The 25,726-nt window shown below is 50.8% G+C and overlaps 1 protein-coding gene across 4 annotated transcripts in view; it reads right to left on the reverse strand.

Moving 5' to 3' along the window:
• Positions 1-1,483: 1,483 nt before the first annotated feature.
• Positions 1,484-25,726, reverse strand: part of MALL (mal, T cell differentiation protein like) — a 30,107-nt gene continuing 5,864 nt past the window's right edge. Inside the window, exons 2-5 of one of the 4 annotated variants that reach the window (XR_008682456.2) lie at positions 8,649-8,816; positions 4,393-4,515; positions 3,452-3,626; positions 1,562-1,695 (exon numbers count right to left, since the gene is read on the reverse strand). Coding sequence is in view for 3 of the 4 variants with exons in the window: in XM_055400093.2 (XP_055256068.1) it covers positions 1,633-1,695; positions 4,393-4,515; positions 8,649-8,816 (354 nt within the window). In the remaining variant the exon portion in view is untranslated. The other 3 variants (XM_055400093.2, XM_088841683.1, XM_088841682.1) reach the window with 3 other exon arrangements.

Consider the following 25,726-nt stretch of genomic DNA (forward strand, 5'->3'; position numbering starts at 1 on the left):
GTGGGCTGGGCCTTGGACCCCTCCACGGGTTGGGAGTGTGGGAGTCTCGGTACAGCTGCTGTTGGGACCTGTGCCATGGTGGCCAGCCCCAGTGGTGAGGCCACAGAAGAGGTGAGCTCCAGGCGTTACACTGAAGAAACCACTTTTATTTGGATGTGACTGCTCAGGAAATACTGAACATCCCAGACAGATGACAGGCCGAAAAGTCACAGATGCATGGTGGCTTTTCAAGCTATAGGGTGATTAGAAGGTGAGCCGCCAAGGCATGAAGCCAATTTTCTCTCTGGTGATCTCCCCGCCTTCCTGACCCGCTCTCCCCCAGGAGCAGAAAAAAGTCGATCCAAAACTGTAAGCCCTCGAACCGGGTCAGACAAATCACTCCCACGTAATAACTTATTGTGTTTCACAATGGCAGCATGTTCATGCAGCTGCGGGCTGAGTGCTGACTCCCCTCAGAGACTGAGGCGGACAGATGCCTGGACGCCCGGAACAGGGCCAGAACTGTCAGGCAGCACAGCCTTCCTTGGAGACGATTCATTTGGGAATCCAGCACCAAGGTTTTACATTTCTCTGGGCCTTTTCTTTGAGAATGCCCTGGAGCACAAATGCCTTTGCCCTTCCTGGCCCCCTGGAAGCCCTTCACTGCAGAAGGCTGGCTGGACAGTCCAGGCCCCACCCAGCTGGACCACTGTGGGAGGAGGCTCGCAAAAGAGCAGGGACCCTGGGATGGGGTCCTTTCCAGGCTCCTTGATATCCTCTGTGTGACCAGAGCCCAGAGGAGAATCCTGGCATGTAATGTCTTCTTGCTTCCTTGATGGTCTTTTCTGAGGGACAAGGAGTGGGGTCTGGAGAGCTGACCCAGGCGTCCTGCAGCCCTGAAGTTCTCTGAGCAGCCTGACTTATTGAGAATGGAAAAATGGGTTACAGCCTTCCTTGTCCGACCCCTCCTCCCCTCCCTGGTCTTGGTATACAACAATTTTGCGGTCAGTCCCTTATTTTCCCCACAAATCTACCCTCAGATTTCCCTTGGCTCCTAAAACTGTAGAGGAAAGAGGAAGGGGACATGAATTGGAGTCAGGCAGTGTGGGAGGGGGTAGTGGGTTTGTACCACCGCTGCAGTGAAAAGGCAGGATCCCGGGACAGGAGTAAGGTCTGTGGTTCTTCAGAACTGAAGGCGTCGACAGCACCGTTTTGATTTTAAGAAAATAATGAAGGTTCTCATCAGTCAGCTGTGGGGAAGCTCGTTGCTGAGGCCGATACCAAAACAGGCAAGATGGTGGTAGACCTGGAATTTTCCGTGTAAGATGTTAGTTTTCTAGAAGAGCGAGGGTCATTGTCAGATAATCCCAAGAGACAGTTACTTTCCCTGGGCAAAACAAAACAAAATGAAACAGCAACAAAGTCCTCCCCCCACCAGCCTTTTCATATTCATCACAATGAATTAAAACGTCCAAACAGATCTGCCAGCGTATGATTTCATCGCTCAGTCTGAAAAGATGGTCTGTGGATCCCGTGATGTCATCGTTGGTGAGCTGTTTATCATCCAGATGGCGAAGGTTGAAAACCAGTTTTGGGAGCTGACAGTCCTGGTTTTGAAAGAGCATCTTCCTCGTGGCCTGGTCCCCTGCTTCTTCAGTGGTAATAGATGCTGAAGGCATGCAGGATGTAGAGCAGGGTGGTGATGAAGGCAAAGAACTGGAAGAGCTGGGGAGTTACTGCCTTAGAGATGCTGGCAATCACGACCCCCTCCCAACCCCACGCAGGCCCACGGCAGCCTGGATGGCCCCTGTTTTGACCCTGCTTCATCCGCTGTCTGCCTGAGCCCTGCCTGGCCTGAGGGCAACAGCCACTGGGCAGCCCCTCCATCCTCCCGAAGCACTCCATCCCCTGTCCCACTGTGACTGTGCAGCATCACTCACCTGCAGACCTGGGCCCTCTGCCTGCCGTACAGTGGGCCCGGCTCCAGGCCTGCCCTGGGCGCCCTCACCTCTTCCTGGGCCCTCTCCCCCTCCTCCACCTTCAGCCACAGTCTGCTCAAATGACAGTTTCACTCACAGGTCCAGAACTCGATTCTACGTGCCCACCTTTAGATCTTCAGAGGCTCAGAGGCCCCACAAGCTCTCTGGTCAAACTGAACTCCTGAGATTCCCTCAAAAGCCCAGTTGATCCCAGGATCCTCATCTCGTCCAGCTGCTGCTGCTGCTGCTAAGTCACTTCAGTCGTGTCCGACTCTGTGTGACCCCACAGACGGCAGCCCACCAGGCTCCCCCGTCCCTGGGATTCTCCAGGCAAGAACACTGGAGTGGGTTGCCATTTCCTTCTCCAATGTGTGAAAGTGAAAAGTGAAAGTGAAGTTGCTCAGTCATGTCATAGCGACCCCATGGACTGCAGCCCACCAGGCTCCTCCATCTACCCAAGCCCAAAACCTGTGCTCCCCCCGCCTCCCCCACGGCCATGTCCAAAGCCATTCCCAAAGATACCCGGCTATACTGTCTACTGATCTCTCGGCCCAACAGAGGACTTCGTCTTCCCTCTGCCCAACTCTGTCCAATCACACTCTGTTTCATTCACTCATTCAACACATGTCTTGTAAGCACCTGCTAGGGGCTTCCTTGGTGGCTCAGTGGTAAAGAACCTGCCTGCCATGTAGGAGACACAAGAGAAGCTGAAGACACAGTTCAGTCCCTGGGTCGGAAGATCCCCTGGAGGAGGGCATAGCTACCCACTCGAGTATTCTTGCCAGGAGAATCCCATGGCCAGAGGAGCCTGGCGGGCTAGGGTCCGTGGGGTCACAAATTGTCAAACGAGACTGAAGCGACTTAGCATGAGCACAACATGAACATGCATGCCTCAAGCAGAACCGTGGATCTAATGGTGAGCAAAAATTCAAGCATTCCTATCTCATGGTACTTGCGTTTTAGTGGCACATGCAGAAAAGACCCAAGATAAACCCAGAGAGAAGCAGGAGCTACTGCTCTGAGTGGGGCTGAGTGGCGGCCTCACCGGGAGGCGACAAGTGAGAAAAGAACAGAAGGAGGCGAGGGAGCCGGGAGCCGAGGCCCCGGTAACAGGGTCCAGGGACAGCAAGGAGGCTGGTGTGACAGGGCCCTGAGCGGGGCGAGCCGCACCCCGAGCGGTGGGAGGCAGAGTGGTGCTGGGCTGGGCACAAGGAGGCAGCCAGGCAGGAACGGCATCCTGGAGGGTCGCCGCGTCGGCCTGGCATCTTTCTGACAAGGGGACAGCACCCCATATCACACCCCCTCCTGCTGCTGCCTGATCCCTGGGGAGCCCGACTGACACAGGGCTTTTCTGGCCACAGAGACTGGAGCTGATGGGCTGGGAGCCAGCCTGGGCCTTAGATCTTCCTGAGAAGGAGTAAGGAGGGTTAGGAGCTCTTGCGGGCACACACACACACACACTGGAGGAACCCACCACCTGCCATGTGAGCCACCTGCCACTTGAGGGCGCCATCCCCCCAAGAGAGGGAAGCGGCCACACTCAGGGCCTGGAAAGGCTGTCCGGCGGGCAACCAGTGAACCCGAGGTCCAGAAGTCCTGATCGGCCCACAACTCGTCTGGACCACCTTGCGTTGGGTTCCATCAGCCAGTGTGTAACCCCGTGGATGTCTGTCAATGAAACAGAAGGACACGGGAACTTGAGCTGTGATGAGGAGCTGAGCTCCATTCCACCAGCAAAGGGAGCCACTGAAGGATTTTCTTTCTTCATTTTTTAAATAAATTTTTATGTGGACCATTTTGAAAAATCTTTAGTTAATTTGTTACAATATTGCTTCTATTGTTTATGTTCTGGTTTTGGGGCCATGAGGCATGGTCTTAGCTCCCAGACCTTGGAAGGTGAAGTCTTAACCACTGGATTGCCAGGGAAGTCCTAAGGATTTTCAATAAGAGATGTACGTTTTGGAAAATTTATGTTTTGGAAAAACATATTCTGAGGGCAGTGAAGTTGGTGTGAGTGAACTGTTAGTCCCTCGGTCATGTCCAACTCTTTGCGACTCCATGGACTGCCAGGCTCCTCTGTCCTGGAATTCTCATGGCAAGAATACTGGAGTGGGTAGACATGCCCTTCTCCAGGGCGTCTTCCCAACCCAGGGATTGAACCCCGGTCTCCCTGCATTGAAGGCAGATTCTTTACTGTCTGAGCCACCAGGAGGAGAGATGACACCTAAACGTGGGCTTGGCACCCTGTGAGCTTGGGCACACCTGACTGCCAGTGCACCTGCGTGCACGCACGCACGCTCACACACACACCCCTCCCATCCCGCAAGACTCCTTCACTCTGAGGATGTAGGGTCGTCTGTTCCAGAGGAGACAGAATTGAGCCCCTGGCTTTCCCTCTCTGGTGGAGCCTGCCGTGTTCTCGCCCAGCACTCACCGAGGCCGCGGTGTTTATGTAGTAGTTTTTCAGGTCCTGGGTCTCCGACAGGATGGTGGCATGCACTTGTAACACGGCGGCACTCATGTACAGGATGCCTGTGGTCCCGTGATACAGGCTGTCCTGGAAAGATGCAGCAGAGGCCACGGCCACTGTCACACGGGCACACAAGCAGGCAATACCTTCCCCTTGACTCAGCCGCTGGGCAGAGGGGGCCAAAGAGACAGCCTGCTCCCGAAACTCCTGCTTTTTTCTTTCAGTGTTTCTAGTGAAATTTCTATGTTGTGAGCGATAGTGGATTAAATAAATGGCAATACCTGTATGAACCAAGATTTATTAAATGCTTTTCCCGGTCAAACTGTAGGCTAAATCTTTTCCTTATTTATCCCATTTAACCTCGTGAACTATGGGGTCGGTTCTGTTTATCGTTAATGCCATTTTGAGGCAATAGAAGACCAAGGGTAAAGTCAGTGAGTACAGGCTGAGCCAGGATTTGAAACCAGGCCACATTAACACCAAGCTTGTGCTCCCCGACTGTTAGTGCTATGAAGGCCTGCTGTTTGCTAGGTGCTTTCCTAACTGTGTACACTGTGTCATTTCATCTTCACAGCTAATTTCATAAGGCAGCTACTATTAACATGCCCACTTTAAGGATGAGAAAACCGAGGCTTAGCTGACACGTGGCAGAGTCGGGCTACTCTGACTCTAGATTTCCATCCATCTTTGAACCTTTGTGCTAAACTCTCAGCAGTGTTCTTTAACAGCATAAGAATACCACAGTATTCTGGAAGGAATGTCGTAATAGGCAAATTGGCATTTTGCGACCGCTAAAGAATATTCGTCAGAAGATGAAAGAGGACACTGGAGAAAAGAGTGATGGGGGAAGGTTGTCACAGGGAAAGAAGGACCACCAGTCACCATGTGTGATGTGACCTGAAGACACTTATGACGCATCCTTGCCAGAAAGGTTTAACCCATTTCAGTTCAGCCTTTAGATGCTAACTTCTGGCTTACAGAAAATTCAGGAACTAGAGGAGCAAATCACACCAGGAAGAAGCAAACAAACCAAAACGTGGGACCTTCTGCAGCAGTGGTCCCCAGCCTTTTCAGCACCAGGGACCAGTTTTGTGGAAGACAATTTTTTTTCATGGACCATGGCTGGGGGTTGGTTTCAGGATGATTTAAATGCATTGTATTTACTGTTCACTTTATCTCTATTATTATTACATCAGCTCCACCTCAGATCATCAGACATTAGATCCCGGAGGTGGGGGACCCCTGGTCTACAGCACAGCTGACCACCCAGTTTTTTCAGCAAGTCACCGGCAGGGAGAATCATGATCCTGAGAGGGGAACAGGCAGGAAGGCCAGGGGTCTCCAAACGGAGGAAATAGGCTGCAAGTGTCAGACAGTTTTTATCTCTCTCTTAAGCAGCAGGAGGAAACAAGTGTTAGATTTTTTTCCCCTTCTCTATACAAATTTAAAAAGAGGTTTCTCTTAAAATTCTCTGCTGCCATGAAGACACCTGGCTCCACCTGAACTTAACTTTTCTCAAACCTGGAGCTATGCAATGAGGTTTTTCTCAGGGAAATGTTTGTCTTAAGCTATGTTAATGAGCTATGTCTTTACCCTAGACTCTGTCTTCAAGTCCGTTCTGCCTAAGACTCAGAACCGACTTGACAAACCAGTATGTTTTTACTCATGCAAATGTTCTCTTAAGCTATGTTAATGAGACTGTTTTTGCTTGGAAACCTGCCTTTCTTCAAGATTCATGTCAATCATTTTATGGCCTGGTGAGGGGCCTGGCGCCACTGTCTGAGTTTTGAGACATCTCCTTTCTCTAATTAACAGCTTGTTGATAGGTATATAACGTACCACTTAAAGTCTAGCAGGGGCACTCTTTCTGCCCCCTTCTGATGTCTATGTCAGAAGGTTTCTCTATCTCTTTTATACTTTAATAAAGCTTTATTACACAAAAGTTCTGAGCCATCAAGCCTCGTCACCAGCCCCAGATTGAGTTCTCCTCCTCCAGAGGCCAAGAATCCCAGTGTCTTTCGTGGTTCGGCAACCACCTATTGAAAAATAGATTAGAGGTACTCAAGAATCTCCACTACCAAGTGCAGGTGGGCCTGGTAAGGACCCTGATTCAAACAGGCCGACTGCAGAAACATACTTCAGTTATAATGGGAAAGAAAGTGAAGTCGCTCAGTCGTGTCCAACTCTGCGCAGCTCCATGGACTGTAGCCTACCAGGGGCCTCCGTCCATGGGATTTTCCCAGGCAAGAGTACTGGAGTGTGTTGCCATTTCCTTCTCCAGGGAATCTTCCCGACCCAGGGGTCCACCTGGGGTCTCCAGCATTGTAGGCAGATGCTTTTACCATCTGAGCCACCAGGGAAGTGACTGTGTTATAATGGGGGACAGGTATAATTTTCCAGGACTGTGACCTGTGCCTCTGATGATAACGAGGAATTATCATTAACTTTATGTAAGCTTGATAATGTAAGAAAGCTTGTGTATTTTTTGGAGGTATTCTGAAGTGAGGTGTGTAGAATGGAATGACATGGTGTTGGGGATTTACTTTAAGATTCTGTAGGGGAAAAGAAAGCTAGGTGAAGCAAATGTGATAGTCTTAAAAATGCCGGAATCTGGGTTATGGTTACACGAGGATCCATAACATCAGTACAGTCCTCCCTACTTCTGTTTGGAATTGTTCAATAGAGAAATATCTCCAGTGGTTATCAGGACGGTGTGATGACATGAAAAATATTTAATGATGGCATAATAATAAATGAAAGACTCTACATCTAAAATGATTGGTTCAGTGAGATTTAAACGTTTTGGATAAAATTTGCCAGGAATAGGGAAGAATGAATTGTGATGGGTGATTTTGGTAAGACCTTGAGATCGGGGTTATTCTTTTCCTACTATATTTCTTTCAATACTGCTCCAATTATTTTGCCATAAATTAAAATTAGAGGGAAAATGCATGAGGATGTGCTTGCTACGGGAGAAGCTGGGCTGTGCGTATATACCTAAAAAGGGAGGCAGTGGAGGGGAATACAAAGCAGTATGGATTCCGGCAGAGGAATGCTTTTATTCCCATCTAATTGTTGCTGTTGTTTAGTAGCTAAGTCGTGTCTAACTCTGTGACCCCGTGGACTGTACTCCACCAGGCTCCTCTGTCCATGGGATTTCCCAGGCAGGAATCCTGGAGTGGGCTGCCATTTCCTTCTCCAGGGATCAAACCCCTTGTCTCCTGCAGGCTCCGCCGTCCCTGGGATTCTCCAGGCAAGAACACTGGAGTGGGTTGCCATTTCCTTCTCCAATGCATGAGAGTGAAAAGCGAAGGTTAAGTCGCTCAGTCGTGTCCGACAACTAGCAGGCCCAATCTAATACTTGTCGTTGTTCAGTCGCTAAGTCACGTCTGCCTCCTTGGACTGCAGCATGCCAGGCTCCTCTGTACCTTGCAGTCACTTGGAGTTTGCTCAAACTCATGTCCATTTGAAGGAGGAAACAGACAGAACAGGCTCCATCTTGAAAGCAGGACTCCATCTTGGGCAGAACTGTGGACTGTGAGCTATATGCCCAGTATTGATGGAAACGACATACCAATGGGAAACCAGACCCCCCAGATGAAGGAGCCTCAGGACTTGTACCTAGACTCTCTAAAAGAGTATGGTAATTGTCTCTGTAACAGAACAAGGTCATAAACCCCATTATGCTTATGGGGTATCACCACAGGCCTATTGATAAAAGTCTACTGTTTAACTATCTAGGCTTATGACACATGAATCATGGGTTAACTTTGACCATATCTCTCTTTTATCTTGTCCAGACTAGTTTCAGAGAATTTGGGGAGGTGGGTTTGAGCATGTACGCTTAGGGTATATAAGGTTTCACAAAACTGGCCGGGGTCCTTGGCTAAGAGGAGACTCTGCCTCGGGCCCGCCGGTGTAATGAACTGCACTCCACTGTCTGCATTGTCCTTCGGAGTGAGTTTGTTTCCCAGAACGCGTGGCTACAACACATTGAGTCGATGATGCCATCCTCCTGTCTCATCTTCTGTTGCCCACTTCTCTTCCTGTCCCCAGTCTTCCCCAGCATCACGATCTGATAGTAAACACATTCAGATAAAATGTCGAGATTCTCTAGGGGCCCAGCCCAGGAAGCTTCTCTGGTTCCTCCCCCTACCCTGCACCCAGGACGTTGGTCTGGGAGAAGCCTCAGGCCCTGGGTCTCTCTCCCTGATTCTTACCAGAATTTTCCAGGACTCATATCTTTTGTAAAATCCAAACACGTAAGACAACAGGAGCATCAGGGAGATGAGGAAAGAGGTGAGCGAGACGTACATCACCCATCCTTGAAGCAGCGGGCTTGCTACCTGCGTGGCTGCCACCAGGATCCATACCCAGACCCCAAATATCTGTAAGAGAAAAGCACAGAAGAAGGCGCTTTATTGGCTGGTGTTGAGTGTGACGCGCTTTGCATATTTCCCATCTCTGTCCTCCTCTGGCTTAGGTGAAGCACTCTTCAGGGACTTTCCTGGTGGCTCAGATGGTAAAGAATCCGCCTGCAGTTTGGGAGACCTGGGTTCCATCCCTGGATTGGGATGATCCCTTGGAGAAAGGAGTGGCTACCCACTCCAGTATTCTTGCCTGGAGCATCCTATGAACAGCGGAGCTGGTGGGGTCACTACGAGTGGAACACGACTGAGTGACCAGCACGTTCACTTTCATTTTGGGTCTTCTACAGTTTCTGCAGTGGTGATACAGTGTGTTGAGGTGTGGATATCTTTTTATTAAATATGCTTGTATTCATTTTATGTTCACTCTGATGACACCATTGTCTTGGTCTTGAGAGACTGATTCTGTAGCTTGTGGCTTCTGTTAATGCTCATTCCTGTTCCCATTTTCCCTCCTGTATTTGTTGAAGCTTGATTGTGATCACGACTGTAGGCTTAGCTCAGTTCTAAATGATTCTCTTAGAGACTTTCTGTATAAAGGGCTCCACTTACTTCTGTCTAGCTCGGATGAAAGATATACAACTTTCAGGTCCTGGGACTAGCAGCTCTTATCTTACAAATAAAACACATATCTTACACATAGACACAGATATGGGCTTCCCAGGTGGCTCAGATGGTAAAGAATCTGCCCATAATGTAAGAGACCTGGCTTTGGTCCCTGGGTCAAGAAGATTCCCCAGAAAAGGGAATAACTAATGACTCCTGTATTCTTGCCTGGGAAATCTCATGGACAGAGGAGCCTGGCAGGCTACAGTCCATGGGTTGCAAAAGAGTGGGACTCGACTGAGCGACTAACACTTTCACTTTCAGACATAAATAAGTCACCCCATCCCTTATGGGGCTCCCACTGCTGTTGTCCTGGAGGTAAAAGCACTTTTGAATTTATGGAGAATTCTCAGGCTCTTCCGAAGAGAAAGGCAACAGGAGGAAAAGCCAGGGAGTGTAACACAAGGCAGAGTGTCTTAGCCTCTTGCAGGGTTGGGAACATCCCTGGAAGCCTGGCTGCCTCTGACAGCACACTGCCCCAGGCCTCAACAAACGATCTCCAGGTGAATTGTGGAAGTCCTAGGCTGGACCCGGGACTACCCATGAGCAAGCCGGGGCCGCCTCATTCCAAGCAGGAAGAATAGAGGAACAAGAGTTGCTGTCCTCCTTAGCTGGGCTCTTGCGTGTTGATTACAGTGACCAGGTGGCTGATGCTGAGGGAGGTGCCAGGGCATGGCTTGGGGACACCTGCCAAGCACCTTCCCCACAAAGCCATGAGAAATGCCTGAAGATGCTGGCCCACTGCCAGTACCCAGACAATGCTGGTTGTTAGCAGCAGTGGCATTCAGAACTTAGTGACTGTGGAATCTATAAAATTTTACACTCACATGAGACCTCTGAGGGCAGAGAATGGTCTGTGCCATTCACCGATGTATTCCTGGTGCCCAGCCCAGGGCCTGGAGAAAAGCAGGTAGGGAGGGTGTCAAAGAGCATTCTTTGGAATGACTCAATGATATAAACCCATGGGCTTCCCTGTTGGTAAAGAGTCCACCTGACGCAGGAGACCCAGGTTCAATCCATGGGTGGGAAGATCCCCCTGGAGAAGGAAATGGAAACCCACTCCAGTATTCTTGCTTGGAGAATTCCATGGACACAGAAGCCTAATGGACTACAGTCCATGGGGTCGCAAAGAGTCGGACACATCTTAGCATCTAACCACCACAGTTATAAACCCGCCATCACTACCTCTCTTTCACGAGGGGCTTAAGTTTATAAAGTGCATTCACAGAGGTGCATGCACCACTGGTGGTCCAGTGGTTAAGAAGCCAGCTGGGTATTCAGGGGACATGGGTTCCATCCCTGGTCCAGGAAGACCCCACCCACATGTCTGTGTACTACAACTGCCGAGCCCCATCTTTAGACCCGCACTCCGCAACAAGTGTAGCCCCTACTCGTTGAAGCTGGAGGAAGCCCGCACACAGCAATGAAGACCCAGCACCAAACAAACTGATCTATAAATGAAATGCATTCCCTCAGATGGCCTCATTTTGTCTGTACAGGAATTCAAACTCCCATGGGCTTTCTACAGAGAGCTGCCACTTGGTACCTGCCGCCTCTTACTGCCAGCTTCCCTGCCTCAGCCCTGCCAGGCCCATCAGTGCTGGCAAAGGGTCTCCCCACCCCAGCTCCCGCCATCAGAGGCCGCCCAGGGCAGACACTACCACACGCGCACCATCTGTGTGTCCGCACTTCATTCTCACAGTGTGTGAGACGCTGCCCTCCTGGGGAGCATCTGGAGCAGGAAATGGAAGGAGGGACTGGGGTCTGAGGCCACGTGGGACGCAGAGCAGCGCCGGTGGGTCTCTCCTCCTAACTAGGTTTCACGCCCCAAAGGCGGGGCCCCTGAGCATTTGGGAGAATCTACTCAAACTGCCCACTTCTTCTTGGCATAAAGGTTGCACAATCAGCTTTACGCAAAGGAATGTTATTTACTTTTTATTTCCACACCCTCTATCTTCTGAACATTAGAAGGGAACAAGACCAAGGCCAAACTCCAGGTGAATTAAAACCAGTGGCGTTTGCTATCTGTTTCTGTCTCAAGCAGCCTTGGTTGGATTCATTACAGGGAAAACAATTTTGAATATTTGTCTTGACTCTTTTTTCTAAACTTATATTTAGCTTTCCAAATTTGCTTGGCAACCTAAATCATTCTCTCCTTTTAACCCTCATTTTTTGATATCTCAAGAGCTGGAGACAGTTTTAGATGTTGGGGGCTGGCCTTCAACGTGGAAGAAGATTGTATTAAAGGCAGATATTTCAAGCAAGTGTATTTCAAGTATGATTTTGGCAGTCTGTTTCTTAAGAACAAACACAGATTACTCACCTGTGCGTTTTCTAAAGGTTGAACTGAAACTGGAAGGGATCACTTAAGGGAAGGTGGAGCTTAACAGTAAGTTTATTTATTACTCATTCTTCTCTAAAACATGGAGAATAGGCCCCTCACATTTAGAGAGCTGGTTAAAGAGCTAGAGGATGAGAACTGGGGTAACAGCACCCGGATGCAGTCAGGAGCAATGGCCAGTTCCAGATCAGTGCTGGGGAAGCTGACATATCATCAGAGCAGACAGCAAAATATTTTCAAAGGCTCTTGGGGTTAGGTCAGAAGGATTCAGAAGGCTACCGCTGACCAAAGATGGGGCAATTTGACCTTCAAATAAATATAATAACTCCTGTGGATTGCGCCTAGTCGCTCAGTCTTGTCCAACTCTTTGTGACCTCATAGACTGTAGCCCGCTAGGCTCCTCTGTCCATGGGATTCCCCAGGCAAGAATACTAGAGTGGGTTGCCATTTCCCTCTCCAGGGGATCTTCCCAACCCAGGAATCGAACCCGTGTCTCTTGCATTGGCAGGCAAATTCTTTACCACTGCACCACCAGTGGATTGGACTATATCAACCAAGCTGAAGTCCAGGAGTTGAAAATGATGCTTTTTAAAAGCCCTACTTTGGTCACTTTTGGAGGATACTTATTATTTTGGAAGGCAACCATGTTCACCACTATACTGCCAATAATTATTATTTTGAAAAATGCTCAATAAAGGAAAAGAATTATGCCAAAAGTGTGGCATAAGGGTAAGGAGCTTCTAAAATACATAAATTCCTGAACTTTAACCCTCAGAGCCACACCCTGAGTCCTGCTGCTCCTGGGACCATCCGGGGACTTTGAGGATGCCCCAAGGTCTGGATGTTGCCCCCGAGATGATGAGGGAGGCTGCATTGTTAAAATTTTCCCAGATGAAGCAGTGAAGACTGAGGAGCCCCAGGGCCCATCTTGTTGCTTCCAGGCTCTTCCACTCCAGCTCATGCACAAGCAGTACTGATGCTTCTGGGTTCAAATCCTAGCTCTGCTAAAGGGGCAGATTGTTTAACTCATCTCTGCATCCATGTCCAGGTTCATCAAGCAGAGGAGGTGGGGAGGACTCCTCTCTCCTGGTTCCTGTGAGCATTAGATGAGTCTGTCATGCACAGGGTGAGTGTTGAGCAACCATTGTTGGCCGTGTTATTGGTTATAAGGACTTGGGAGGGACTCTTCCCCGAGAAAGACCCAGGAGAGGGAAAGTCCACGGCCAGTCTTCCTGAGGAATAGGAGGTTCACTTCTGGAAGAGCTGGAACACCAATCGGCGAGGAGATGTGATAGCACTGAGGGGCACAGACCCTTCTAAGGAGCTGATGAAAGCTTTGGTCACCTAGAAAAATGCCCCTGTGTACATGCGTGATTTTATCTACAGATGTGGGGACTCACAGTCCCTCCAAGCCCACCTGCAGCTCCCAGGTTGAAGTCCGTTAACATTTCCAGGATAGATAATGGTGCCATCAGCCAGTCTACTATTTTGATGATGTTGATCAAGATATTAGATGCATAGACTCTTCGACCCAGCAATTTCACCTTGGGAATTTGTCCTACAGACAACGCACATGCACAAAATGGTGAATGCACAATGTTGTTACTGAAGCCTGCTGGTTATAGAAAGATAAAGAAGCGTCCCAAGTGTTTCATCCAGTGTGAGGCGGGGGTGGGGGTGGGGGGTGGATCTTGAAAGCAATTATGTCATACAGTGGAAAACTCAGCAGCCTTCAAAGAGAATGAAAAACTGTATATCAGAATAGAACAAACCCTAGAACTGTACAAGGCAGAGAGCAGCCTGCCCAGTGTGCTATGATTTACATAGAAGAAGAAGATATGTATGTGTATATGTGCATTGGTTTGAATATTTCTGGAATGAGACCCAATAAGCCAATCATGCCCTGGCCTCCCAGGAGGAGAATTTCTTGACTCACAGACAAGATCTTTTAAATGAATCCAAATCACCAACATACACATTGAAAAAGAAGGAAGAAAGACAGTGGGCTGGGTGATGGGGGCTCCCTTCAAAAGTCAAGGTTATGCAGCGAAAGGAATGGACCTAGAGACCGGCAAGCTGAGTGAGGCAAGTCAGAGCAACATGAATACCATGATACCACCTATATGCGGACTCTGAAAAAATGGCACAAACAAACTCATTTACAAAATAGAAATAGAGTCACAGACGTAGAAAAGAAACCTATGGTTACGAAGGGAGAAGGGGGAGAGGGAGAAGTAACTTGGGAGGTTGGGGCTGACACATACGTACTACCACATATGGACAGCTAGCCTGGCGGGCTGCAGTCCACAGGGGCGCGGAGAGGCGGACACGACTGAGCGACAGAGCACGCGTAGTACAGGGAGCGCTACCCAGTACTCTGTAATGACCTGTACGGGAGAGCGATCTGAAAGAGTGCATCTACGCTGCGTATGACTGATACACTTGGCTGGACCCCTGAAGCAAAGACAACACTGAAGATCAACTCTGCTTCAACAAGGATTTTTAAAAAGATTTTGAGTGGGAGTGACAAGAAGAGGATTGCCTTTCCTTTGGGGAGCGTGAACTGTCCTGAGAGGACGGCGCAGGAGGAGAGCCAGGGGGCCTCCGAGGGGCTGGGTGCAGGGGCTGGGTGCACTGCCCCAGGGCAGCGAGCTCCACACTGATCGCCTGTGAAGACAGAGCTGCCCTCGCAATGACCCCGCGTGAAGGGGAGGAGGGGCAGAGAGACACCAGGCTCAGGGCTCCTGGGCACTGCTGGGAGGCGTGGTCCCGGTGGGGCCAGTCATGGGGTTGAGAACAGGAGGAGACGCTGGCCATACGATACTCCGGGTGATACCAGTGGCAGGTTTTTCTGCATAGCTGGGAGTTATTTCAGCCTGGCTGGTCCACTCACCACTGACACTGCATTCCTTTCCTTTCCACTTGGCTCAATCTTTAGGAAGCCTTGGCGGCCCCTCCTCCCCTTCACTAGGACTCAGGTGAACACAGCTGCAGGAAAGAGCCAGACCCCCGGGGCTTCCCTGGAGGTCCAGTTGTTAAGAATCCACCTTGCAGTGCAGGGGACGAGGGTTCAATCCCTGGCCAGGGAGCTAAGATCCCACATGCTGCAGAGCAACTAAGCCCGCACACGGCAACTACTGAAGCTGCACACGCTGGAGAACTGCAGCTACTGAACCTGTGTGCTGCAACAGAAGACCAACGAGTTCAAATAGATAGATAGACATTCAAAAAGCAGAAAAGAAAAGGCCAGACTCGAGACAGGGAGGCCCAGGACGTCAGTGGGGGGCTCCTGCTCCCTCTGCTGGCCCGGGAAGAGCTAGCTAAATGAAGGACGAGGTCCGGTTTGTCCATGATGGGAACCAGGACCATTTCGGGGCCCCTTCTGATGCTGAGATGTTTCAAGATGAAGAAAACTATTGTCCCACACATTCAAGTAGCCACAGCCCATATTCTGTGAGTCCAAGTCCCTTGGCCATTGTTTACCTTCCCAAAATTGTGATAAAACACACTGAACAAAGTGTGCCATTTTAACTGCTTTTAAATGTATAGCTCAGTGGCTTCCCTAAGGGCTCACACTGTAAAGAATCTGCCTCCAATGCAGGAGACCTGGGTTCAATACCTGGGTCGGGAAGATCCCCTGCAGAAAGGAATGGCTACCCACTCCAGTATTCTTGCATGGAGAATTCCTTGGACAAAGGACCCTGGACAAAGGACGCTGGTGAGCTACAGTCCATATGGTCACAAAGAGTTGGACACAACTGAATGCTTACCTTATTCAGGGGTATTAAGAGCACCCACAAGGTTGTGTACCATCTCCACCATCCATCCATCTCCAGGACATTTTTCATCTGGCAAAACTGAAACTCTGTCCCATTCAACACTAACTCACCATACCCCGCTCCTCCAGCCCTTGACAACCACCATTCCTCTGTCCCTAAAAATTTGACTATTCTACTTTGTATGAATGGAATCATAGAGTATTTGTTCTTTTGTTTCTAGCTTATTGCACTCAGAGTATTATCCTCAAGCTTCAATCATGCTGTCAGAATTTCCTTCCTTTTAAAAGCTGAATAATATTCCATCATGGGGGCTGCTCAGATGGCTCAGTGGTAAATATATATATATATATCTGCCTGCTGATGCAGGAAACACAGGAGACTTGGATTCCATCCCTGGGTCGGGAAGATTCCCTGGAGAAGGAAATGGCAACCCACTCCACTATTTTTGCCTGGAAAATTCCATGGACAGAAGAGTCTGGCGGGCTACAGTCCATAGGGTCACAAAGAGTCAGACACAACTCAGTGACTGAGCATGGCAACATTCCATTATATGAATATACCACATATCTATTGAATTTTATTTGTAATATACTTATTTACTTACTTATTTTTGGCTGTGCCAGGTCTTAGCTCAGGCATTCAGGCTCTGGAGTGTAGGCTTAGTTGTCCCACGGCATGTGGGGTCTTAATTCCCCAACCGGGGATGGAACCTGTGTCCCCTGTTTTGGAAGGCAGATTCTTAACCACCGGACGACCAGGGGAGTCCCCTCATGTCTATTTTATTTATTTATCCTTTGATGGACACATGGGCTGCTTCTGCCTTTCAGCTACTGGGGGTAGTGCTGCTGTGAACACGAATGTGCAACTATATGTTTGATGCACATCCTTTAGAAGGGAAAATAAGACGAGCCCCGTGCAGGAGCTGTTGTTTGGAGCCCATCTGGCAGTTCTGGTGCAAAATGCCCAGAGAGTCACAGCCCCTTCAAACAGAGCATCCCCGTTCGTGTCACCGAGGCCAGCACAGGCATCCCTCAGGACTTTGGTACCGCCCACTCAGAATGCCTCAACCCCAGGGTGATTTAATGGTTTAAATGGCACAACAGGAATTAGATCTGTGTTTTATTCTGATCGTGCATCATGTGGAGTCTTAGTTCCTAGACCAGGGATCAAACCCGTGTCCACTTTAATGGAAGCTTGGAGTCAAGACCACCAGGGAAGTCCCTAGATCTGTTAATCATTTTTTCAATCCTAAGATTTTAAATCGATTGTAAAAATAAGGTTAATGTTATCAGCAGAGGAATTCTGTATTATGTTATGTTCCTTTTGGGACCAAGTGCTGGTTGCAGATTGTGGGGAACATACATTTTGTATTCAGTTTTTTTTTGTATTTTTCCATTTTGCTACATGTCTTAATGATATAGTCGATTCTTGTTGTTCTAGGTAGTTCTGTCAAGTTGCCCTGAACACTGGCATGTTTAGGTGTGAATCGTGAATCATTGTTCCTTGGGAAATACAGACTACGTTCCTACAAGCTTGTGGTCAAAATATCGTCATCAACTGATCAACATATAACTTTGTTTTATGTGTCTTTCTGTTTAAAGACACATTATTCAATATAGTTAATATGTAATGTTAATTCATTAATATCGATCTGTCACCAACAGCTCTATAACTATATGCTGATGGACAGGGAGGCCTGGCGTGCTGTGATTCATGGGGTCGCGGAGAGTCGGACACGACTGAGCGACTGAACTGAACTGAACTGAACTGAACCTAACACTTACTTTCTATGTAAGTCAAGTCACTGCCTTGCCAAACTTAGGAACAGTAGACATAACTTCAGCAGTGTACTTGGGCTATTTTGAATACTAAAATCACCAAAAACGAGCACAAAAATTATCAAGATGGGGCATTAAACAAACTTGGGAAAGGACCCTGTTAACACTATGAGCTGTAAGAAGCAAGGGCTTCCCCGCTGGCTCAGTGGGTAAAGAATCCACCTGTGATGCAGGAGACGTAGGTGCTACGGATTGAATCCCTGGGTTTGGAAGATCCTCTGGAGGAGGAAATGACAACCCACTCCAGTATTCTTGCCTGCAAAATCCCATGGTCAGAGGAGCCTGGCAGACTATAGCCCAAAGGGTCAAAAAGAGGCGGACATGACTGAACAACCAAGCATGCATTTAAGAAGGCAGGCATTGACCTCAGGTTGAAATGTGTGTGTCTCCGATTTGTGACTCGAATGTTTTTCCGCTCTGCCTCGAATGACGCATGTCCTCAAATCTGCGTGACAACACTTCAAGTATTGATGTGGGGTTCCAGATAAAGTCTGGTGAGCAAGGGAGCTTGGAGACGCAGAGCCGGTGAGCAGTGAGGCCCGCCTGCACTCTCACGGCCACCGTTACTTTCCATCGTGCTGGTGAAACTTCCTGTAGTCTGTGAGACCCCAGCGCAAAGGGGGTGGCTGTTTCTCGCTCTTCCCTGTTATGGATGATGCCGCAGCAGGTAACGCCGCAAAGAGAGTTGTCTCTTTTTAATTCTTTCCCTGGGGCTTCCCTGGTGGCTCAGTGGTAAAGAACCCGCATGCCAAAGAAGGAGACACGCGTTTGATCCCTGATCCGGGAGGATCCCACATGCTGCGGAGCAACTAAGCCCATGCACCGCTACTGAGTCTGCGCTGCAGAGCCCGGGAGCCGCAACCGCTGAGCTCACGTGCTGCGTCCACTGCAGCCCGCCCGCAGCCCGCGCTCCACAGCAAAAGAAGGCCAGAGGGAGGACAAGGGGAGGAGGGAGGTGGGAGGGGGGTTCGGGAGGGGGAACTCACGTACACCCGGGGCGGACTCATGGCAATGTATGGCAAAACCAACCAATATAATATTGTAAAATAATTATCCTCCAATAAAAATTAAAAAAAAAAAAGAAGGCCCTGCAAAGAGAAGCCTGAGCACCACAACTAGAGGGTAGCCCTGCTTGCTGCAACTAGAGAAAAACCTGAGGAGCGATAAGATAAATAATTAAATCCTTCCTATGGAATAAACTGCCCATTGGGTGTACTGGCAGGCAGTGAGGTGGGGGTGGGGGGTAGGAGATGTAGCAGGTGACTTTCCAGCATCCGTTAGGCTCAACATATCTCTTGGCTGGGACACACACATGACCACCCTGGACAACGAGATGCAAGGCTTCTGGGTCCTGGCAAGGTTTCTTCCTGCCTCGAGGATGAGACAGTTCTGCCCTTGCTTTGGCCATGGCTTGTCTGGGTTTAGGCCTGGAGCTATGATGAGGAAGAGGAGAGAGACGGGAAGAGGCTGGGTTGGATGACACAATTGTGCTGCCAAAGAACCAGCCCAGGCAGAGCCCGCCAGCTCCTCCAGGCTTCCGGGGATGTGAGGTCTTCCACTTCCCTTCTGTTCCAGCCGTTCTGAGCCAGTGGCAGCCCTCATCACAGCACTGCTAAGGACCTGGGATGACAGTCTACTTACATGACCTAGGCCCTTCCCACCTCTTAGAATCCCCCAATTGGCTTCCCGGAATCCCCAGGCCAAACTCAGCCAGCACCCAGCAGTCTCCTGAGCCTGTGCAGTGGCCCCAACGCCACTTGAAAAAAACAGGTAAGTAGACTAGTGAAGAAAATACAGTGCACTGTTCATAGGAAAGGGAAATACTGTTTCCTGAATCTTTTAATTAGTCACACAGACACACACACACAAAGTTGCCACGGAAACACACTTTTTCCGTGCATCATGGCCAGGAGTGGACCCCTAGCTCCAGTCTGCCTTTTTCTGTCTGAGAGCCTCAGTCTAGGCTGGTGTGGGCCCCCTGCCGCCCACATTTCCCCTGTACCCTCCCTGGCGTCAGCTCACAGCTGTGGTGGCTACGGCAGCGGGAGCCTCAGCCCTGGTCCCGGGGGATCACGCTGAGGTCTGTGTGGCAAGCGTGAGCCTCTGAGAGGAAGCGAGAAGGGACCAGGGGCTGTCAGACACTCAGAGGAGTTCCTGGAATGTCCTCCATCTGCGGTGATGGAACTTGACATAAAGGCACCAGGGCCTCCACAGCTGGAGGGTAGGGGCCCAGCCTCTTTCAGGCCCTCCCGGAGGTGGGGGGAGGCACCCGTGAAGTCCTCACCTGGCTGAGGCCCTCCCTGTGGGTGGCGCAGGCACCCCAGCGCCCATGTAGGTTCTGACTACCACCATCTCTGCAGCCTGTGAAGCTCTTTGGGCTGGCATGTCACCTCCTTTGATGGGGGAGGTAGCTGGTTCTGAGAGATCAAGCAACTTCTCGTAAGTACCCATGAGCAGGGGGCATGTGGCAGGCCTGGGCTGCGATCCGGGACTCCCAAACCACCGGCTTTATGTGGAAGCTCTAGGTGCCATAATTCAACCCAGGATCCTTCCTGACTCTTGCAGTGAGAATTTTCTCTCTGTGGCTTTAAGGGTAACAGGAAATTGCCTGCCCAGGCCCCTTGAACTCCCACGAGGACCCTGGTCTTATCCGGTCCACTCCAGAAACAATGGTGCAGGCCAAAGCTCCGTCCACCCGCCCCCTGCAGAACGAGCCATATTAGGAGCTCCTGGTACCCTCAAGGGCTCTCAGGCCTGGGCTGGCCCTGCGCCAGAGAAATCAGTGACTGCCCTGGGGTGTGAGCCCGGGAGGGGCAGGATGCCGTCAGGAGGGGCTGGTGAGTCAGTGGCCAGGCCTCCTTTGCTTTCCTCCCCTCCCTCCATCGCTTCCCCTAGGACCGCACCCACCCATTCAGACCGCCCTGCCCCCGCTCCCACTGGCCCAACTTCTCATTGACTCAACAGCACAGATTTATAATGTAACATAAACTAGGATAATAAAAACATTCTTATTCCTCCAAAGTCTAAAGGGCTTTTCCTTCCAGTCTCAAAAAAAAAAAAACAACTAAACGTTTTGGGGAAGACATTCTCCCCCACTTTTAAAAAAAAGCTTGTGTACCTTGGAAAAGTTAGGAAGACGTAAAGAAGCAGTATACATGCATACTGCTCCCCACAGTAGCCTCATAGACAGAATTCCCCATTCCCCAGCCCCACCATCTCCCTTCTTTGCTCCACTATGCTTATTAACCTTGTGACTCTTCACATTGTCCCCAGGAAGTCCCCCGATGAGCCCCTGGGCTCAGGGGAGGTCCCCACCTCCTCCTTCCCCCAGGATCTGCAGACATCTTGTGACCAGTGGCCGTGTTCCTGCCCTCCGTCGGGCACCGAGGACCCAAGGATGTCAGCGTTCACTCTAGTCCCCGGGGACTCCTGCCCAGCTTGCTCCTTCCCTGCTAGTCTAAGACCAGATCCTCAAAAACAGGTACTGGACCAATGTCACCTCCTCCAGGAAGCTGCTCTTGTTTACTCCTCCCTAGGTCCTGGATGGAGGACTCTGCCCTGTGGTCTTCGAGTCCTTGGTGTGGGGCAGGGAGCCTGGCATGACGCACAGGTGCCCAGCATGTGCTGTTGGTCGCCTTGAGCAGGAGGCAGGAGATATAGTCTGCTAGACTCTCCACTCTCTGGCAGCTCAGGCTCGCCTTTGCGGGCCTGATGCCCACCCAGGTGGCTGCCCCCGACGCCTTATGGGCCAGCCACTGGCCCAGACATGGACAGGCATTTCTGCCAGGTTGATGTTGTTTAGTCGTTAAGTCATGTCTGACTCTTGCGACACCATGGACTATAGCCCGCCAGGCTCCTCTGTCAATGGGCTTTCCCAGGCAAGAATAATGGAGTGGGTTGCCATGGGGATCTTCCTGACCCAAGGGGGGAACCTGGGTTTCCTGCCCATTTCTGCCAGGAGCTGGGGCCAAATGGGAACGAACACACATCTGTTTTATCTTCACCCATACCCTCACACACAGGAAGGACTAGCCAAGAACATGCTGTCAAAGAGGACAGTGTTCAGGGAATCCCTTGGCGGTCCAGTGGCTAAGACTCTGAGCTTCCAATGCAGGGCACCTGGGCTTGCTCCCCGTCAGGGAACTAGATCCAACATGCCGCAACTAAGACCCAGTGCAGCCAAATAAATTGAAAAAAAAAGAGAGAGAGGGGCGGATGTTCAAATAAACACGCCACTCCTCCCACCCAGCGTCACCTCCCACCCAGCGTCATGTGGGCAGAGAGAGTCAGATGGGCAAGTAGGGGCAGAGAATCCCTCCAAGGGACGGGGCTGGGGGAGGGGGCGTGTGCGACCTCTTTGAAACAGATCAGAGGACTCCGGAGCCCCACACCTGTGTTATCTGGCCCCCTGGGTGGGAGTCCACGGAGACCCTACCCTGGGCTGCACTCTGGGTCCAGCCTGAGGCAGGAGTGACGGAGCTGGGCGCCCGAGGAGCTGTGGGCCTGTGGCCTGCCGCAGTAGAGCTGGCCGAGACAGAGAACTTCTGACTAGGTGGCGGCAGCTGAAGCAGGGAAGGGCTGGTGAGACCAGTGAAGGACAGGGAACCCGCGTGGGGCCCCTGCGTCCCGCCCCGCTCTGTTCTCCTCCCTGCCCCTGCCGGTCCTGACGACACTCGAGAAGCCTCTCCTCGCCCCGGGGAAAGTTCTCCAGGCAGAGCACCCCTGGTAGGGCGCTGGCTGCAGGTGGGGCCTGCTTATCTCTGAGACTTCTTATCTGGGGCTCCACGGTCCAGGGGGACACAGCGTGCCAGGTCACCCGGCTGTTTCCTTCAGGGCACCTGCTGTGAGAGGAATTCTCCTGGGGACTGGCCTTCCAGCAGCAGGCTTGGCGACCTGTCTTGTCCGAACCAAGAGAGGCCACCAGCTCAGGGAAGGCTGCATGTGGTTCCGCCGAATTCTTGGAGGAAGAACAGGGCCTGCAGGAGGGGAGTGTGCAGTGACGGCGTGGGTGTTAGTTCCGAGGGTCCCTCAGCTCAGACCTGTCCTGCTGTGGTCTGCTCTGCCGGGCGGGCTGGACTCTGCCAGCCACGGCTCCCAGCTCCCTTCAAAGCTGGATTCTTTTTCCGTTTGTTTCTTTTAACCTGCACCAGGTCATAGTTAGGGGCTTCCCAGGTGGCACAGTGGTAAAGAATCTGGCGGCCAGTGCAGGAGACGAAAGAGAGGCTGGCTCGATCCCTGCGTCAGGAAGACCCCCTGGAGTAGGAAATGGCAACTTGCACCAGTACTGTTGCCCGGGAAATCCCACGGACAGAGGAGCCCGGCAACTTACAGTCCATGGGGCCACGAAGAGTCGGTCATGACTGAGCATGCACGCACCCAATTTGACTAGGTCCTTAGTTGTGGCGTTTGGGATCTAACTCCCTGACCAGGGATCGAACCTGAGCCCACTACACTGGGAGCATGGAGTCAGCCACGGACCATCAGGCAAGTCTGGAACCTGGATTATTGCGTGGTTCTGGCACTGGGAGGAGTTGACGGCGTTCCTGTCACCATCACTCCTTGGGGTTTTCTCCAATAAGGTCCCTGTGCCTCTGCTCTGGAGAGACCACTGGCCTCAGTACACCCCCTCCCCACAAGGCCCACAGCCCGCTGGGCGGGGCCCCCTCTCAAGTGACTCCCGGATGCATGGCAGTCGCTTTGTGTACTCACCAGCATCTGGGGCTTCAGCGTCTTCTCTCTGCCCTTTCAGCCTTGCAGCAATGGTGCAAACAATCCCCTATGCTGCATCCTATCTGTGGGCAGAACTTCCTGAGCATTCCATTCTCTCCCAAACATGATGGGCACCACTGACTGTCCTTCCCACCTAGTCTCCATCTGCCCCCATCAGGCATCAAACTCCCCAAGGCGGGGGCCATGTCTGTCTTCTGCCTCTTTACAGTCCTGTGGTTGCCATGGGGTAGGGGCTCAATAAATATTTGTTGAGAGAATACATGGGATTTAAGTGGGATCGTCTTCCTCTTTCCTTGAAGTCTGAGTGTGCACGTTTGTATCCATTTCCTTACAGTCTGAGTGTACACATGCCTCTGAGTCCTGGGAAGCCCTGGTCTGAATAAGCAAATATCTAATCCCTTAATCTAAACCCTGGAAAGAATACCAAATTCTCACCCTGAGCAAGCTTGTCCTGACAGCGTCTCTAAACTCCAGGAGCCTTTAACAAGTGAGGCTGTGCACCCTTACTTTTCCCTGTCTTGGGGTGCTCTTTAATGTTCATGCGTCGCCCCTTTAAGACAGGATCCAGACTTACCATCTCCCTTTTATTATTGTCTTTTCATTCTTGTAACCCCCTGAAAGCAAAGCATGGGTCTAGAATAATAGTCACACCTCAGTAAATATTTCTTGGTTTGCAGCTGAAATTAGTTCATGAGAGACTCACACTTTCTAAAACATTGTATCTATTTATTTAACTGTGCGAGGTCTTTAGTTGTGGCATACAAACTTAGCTGTGGTGTGCGGGATCTAGTTCCCTGACTGGAGATTGAACGTGGGCCCCCTACACTGGGAGTAAGGAGTATTAGCCATTGGACTATCAGGGAAGCCCGAAGACCCACGCTTTTTAGTAAGAGGTTTAGACAACCACCAACAATAACGTGGTGTGGGCTCACATTTCTTGTGCGGATGCTTCCAGGAAAGTCCTTACTACAAACCCAGAGTTGTCTTAGGAGATCTTTGCTGATGCTGCCCTGTCGTTGAGGCTCAGAATGGTTAAGTCACCTGCCCAGGGTCTCACAGCCAGTAGGCAAGAGAGCCAGGCTTATCCCTCTCAACCGACTCTGAGTGACTGAACCTGAACACATCAGGAGCCTCCGAGGGTAAGGGCTGGGCCTGGGGCCAGGCCGCTGGGGCGGCTGGAATCTGGGTCCTTCTTACACGGCCCCTCTCTGCTCCTGCTCCGCTCCTCCGTCGTTCTTCTCAGAGGCCTTGCTGTCTCCCAGCCTCACACTTTTTCTTCCCTGTTCTCCCTGTCACAGTTTCCCAGGGCCTCCATGGGCATCATTTTGTTGGGTCTCGGTGGTACCTGGCCATGGAGGCCTTTGATCCCCTGGTCCTGCAGGGCTGGGCGAGCTCAGAGGTGGGGAGGCTGGGGATCAGGTATGGAATGAAGGGAAGGAGCAAACTGAGTTTACTTTCGCTGCTTCCCAGAAGTACAGAGAATTGAAAGCGGAGCAGAAGGGAGCAAGAGAAACGATTTTTCCTTTAGGAAAACTCAGCTTCTAAAGAAGTGCTGTAACAAAGAGGAAGGAGCCTGCTTGTCCGAAGCCAGGCCTGAGATGAGCCCTACCTCCCTCTCTCAGCCCCACGCAGTTGACAGGTGGCTCCAGGGTTCAGTAAGTTCCCAAACAGGATTTTACATACAGTCTTGCCTTACGTGTTTGCTCTGTCGTGTCCAACTCTTTGTGACCCAGGAACTGTAGCCTCCAGCTTCTCTGTCCTTGGGATTTCCCAGGCAGGAATACTGGAGTGGGTTGCCATTTACTCCTGCAGGGGTTCTTCTAGACCCAGGGATCCAACCACATCTCCTGCATCGCAGGCAGATTCTCGACCACTGACAGCCACTAGGGAAGCCCATTTACAAATAGAGTAGAAAAAGAAACCGGCTGGACTGCAGGTGAGACTGGGGTGTGGATAAGAGCAAGGTGAGCGTCCCAGCTGGAAGGTTCTGGAGTGAGCTTCTGGGGGAGCGGGAGGGGGAGCATGCGTTGGGAGAGGGGGTGGGGGGGTCAGAATATTTCCTTCTGACCATTGTGCAGGCAAGTTAAAAAGCTGAAGACATTGAACACCGAACAGAGTGTTCAAATCATCTTTCCTTTTAATCAGCTGACTCTCTCGAAACCTTCTCAGCTTTATAATTAGTCAAGTATCTAATGAATAAGTGAACTAGTGAAAACATTGAACGACTTCCTTGGACTCTTATTCATAAAACTCTCCCTCAGTTGTAGTCTCTGGGGTTAGTTCTCTGTTCACCCTTTCATCTTGTTAAAAAAAAGCTGATGAGCCACCTTAGAGCAGGCAGGGACTCAGGGGGTCACGTGCTCCCTGCCCCAGGCTGGACACCCGCACAGTGTTTGCTCTTAAGAGCCAGGGATCGAGACTGTGAGTCACCTGGTCCCCTGCCCACCCAGCGCTGGCACCAGCAGACTCCCACACTCACAGAGAGATGGAGAGAGGAAATAAACAACGTCTGCTCTCACCTTAAAATGCACTGATTCAAAGCCTCCTCAAGCTTCGAACTTAGGTTTTGAAATTAAT

This window comes from Moschus berezovskii, chromosome 11 (assembly GCF_049115385.1).
Source record: "Moschus berezovskii isolate FMDL1 chromosome 11, NW_MosBer_1.0, whole genome shotgun sequence".
Lineage (NCBI taxonomy): Eukaryota > Metazoa > Chordata > Mammalia > Artiodactyla > Moschidae > Moschus > Moschus berezovskii.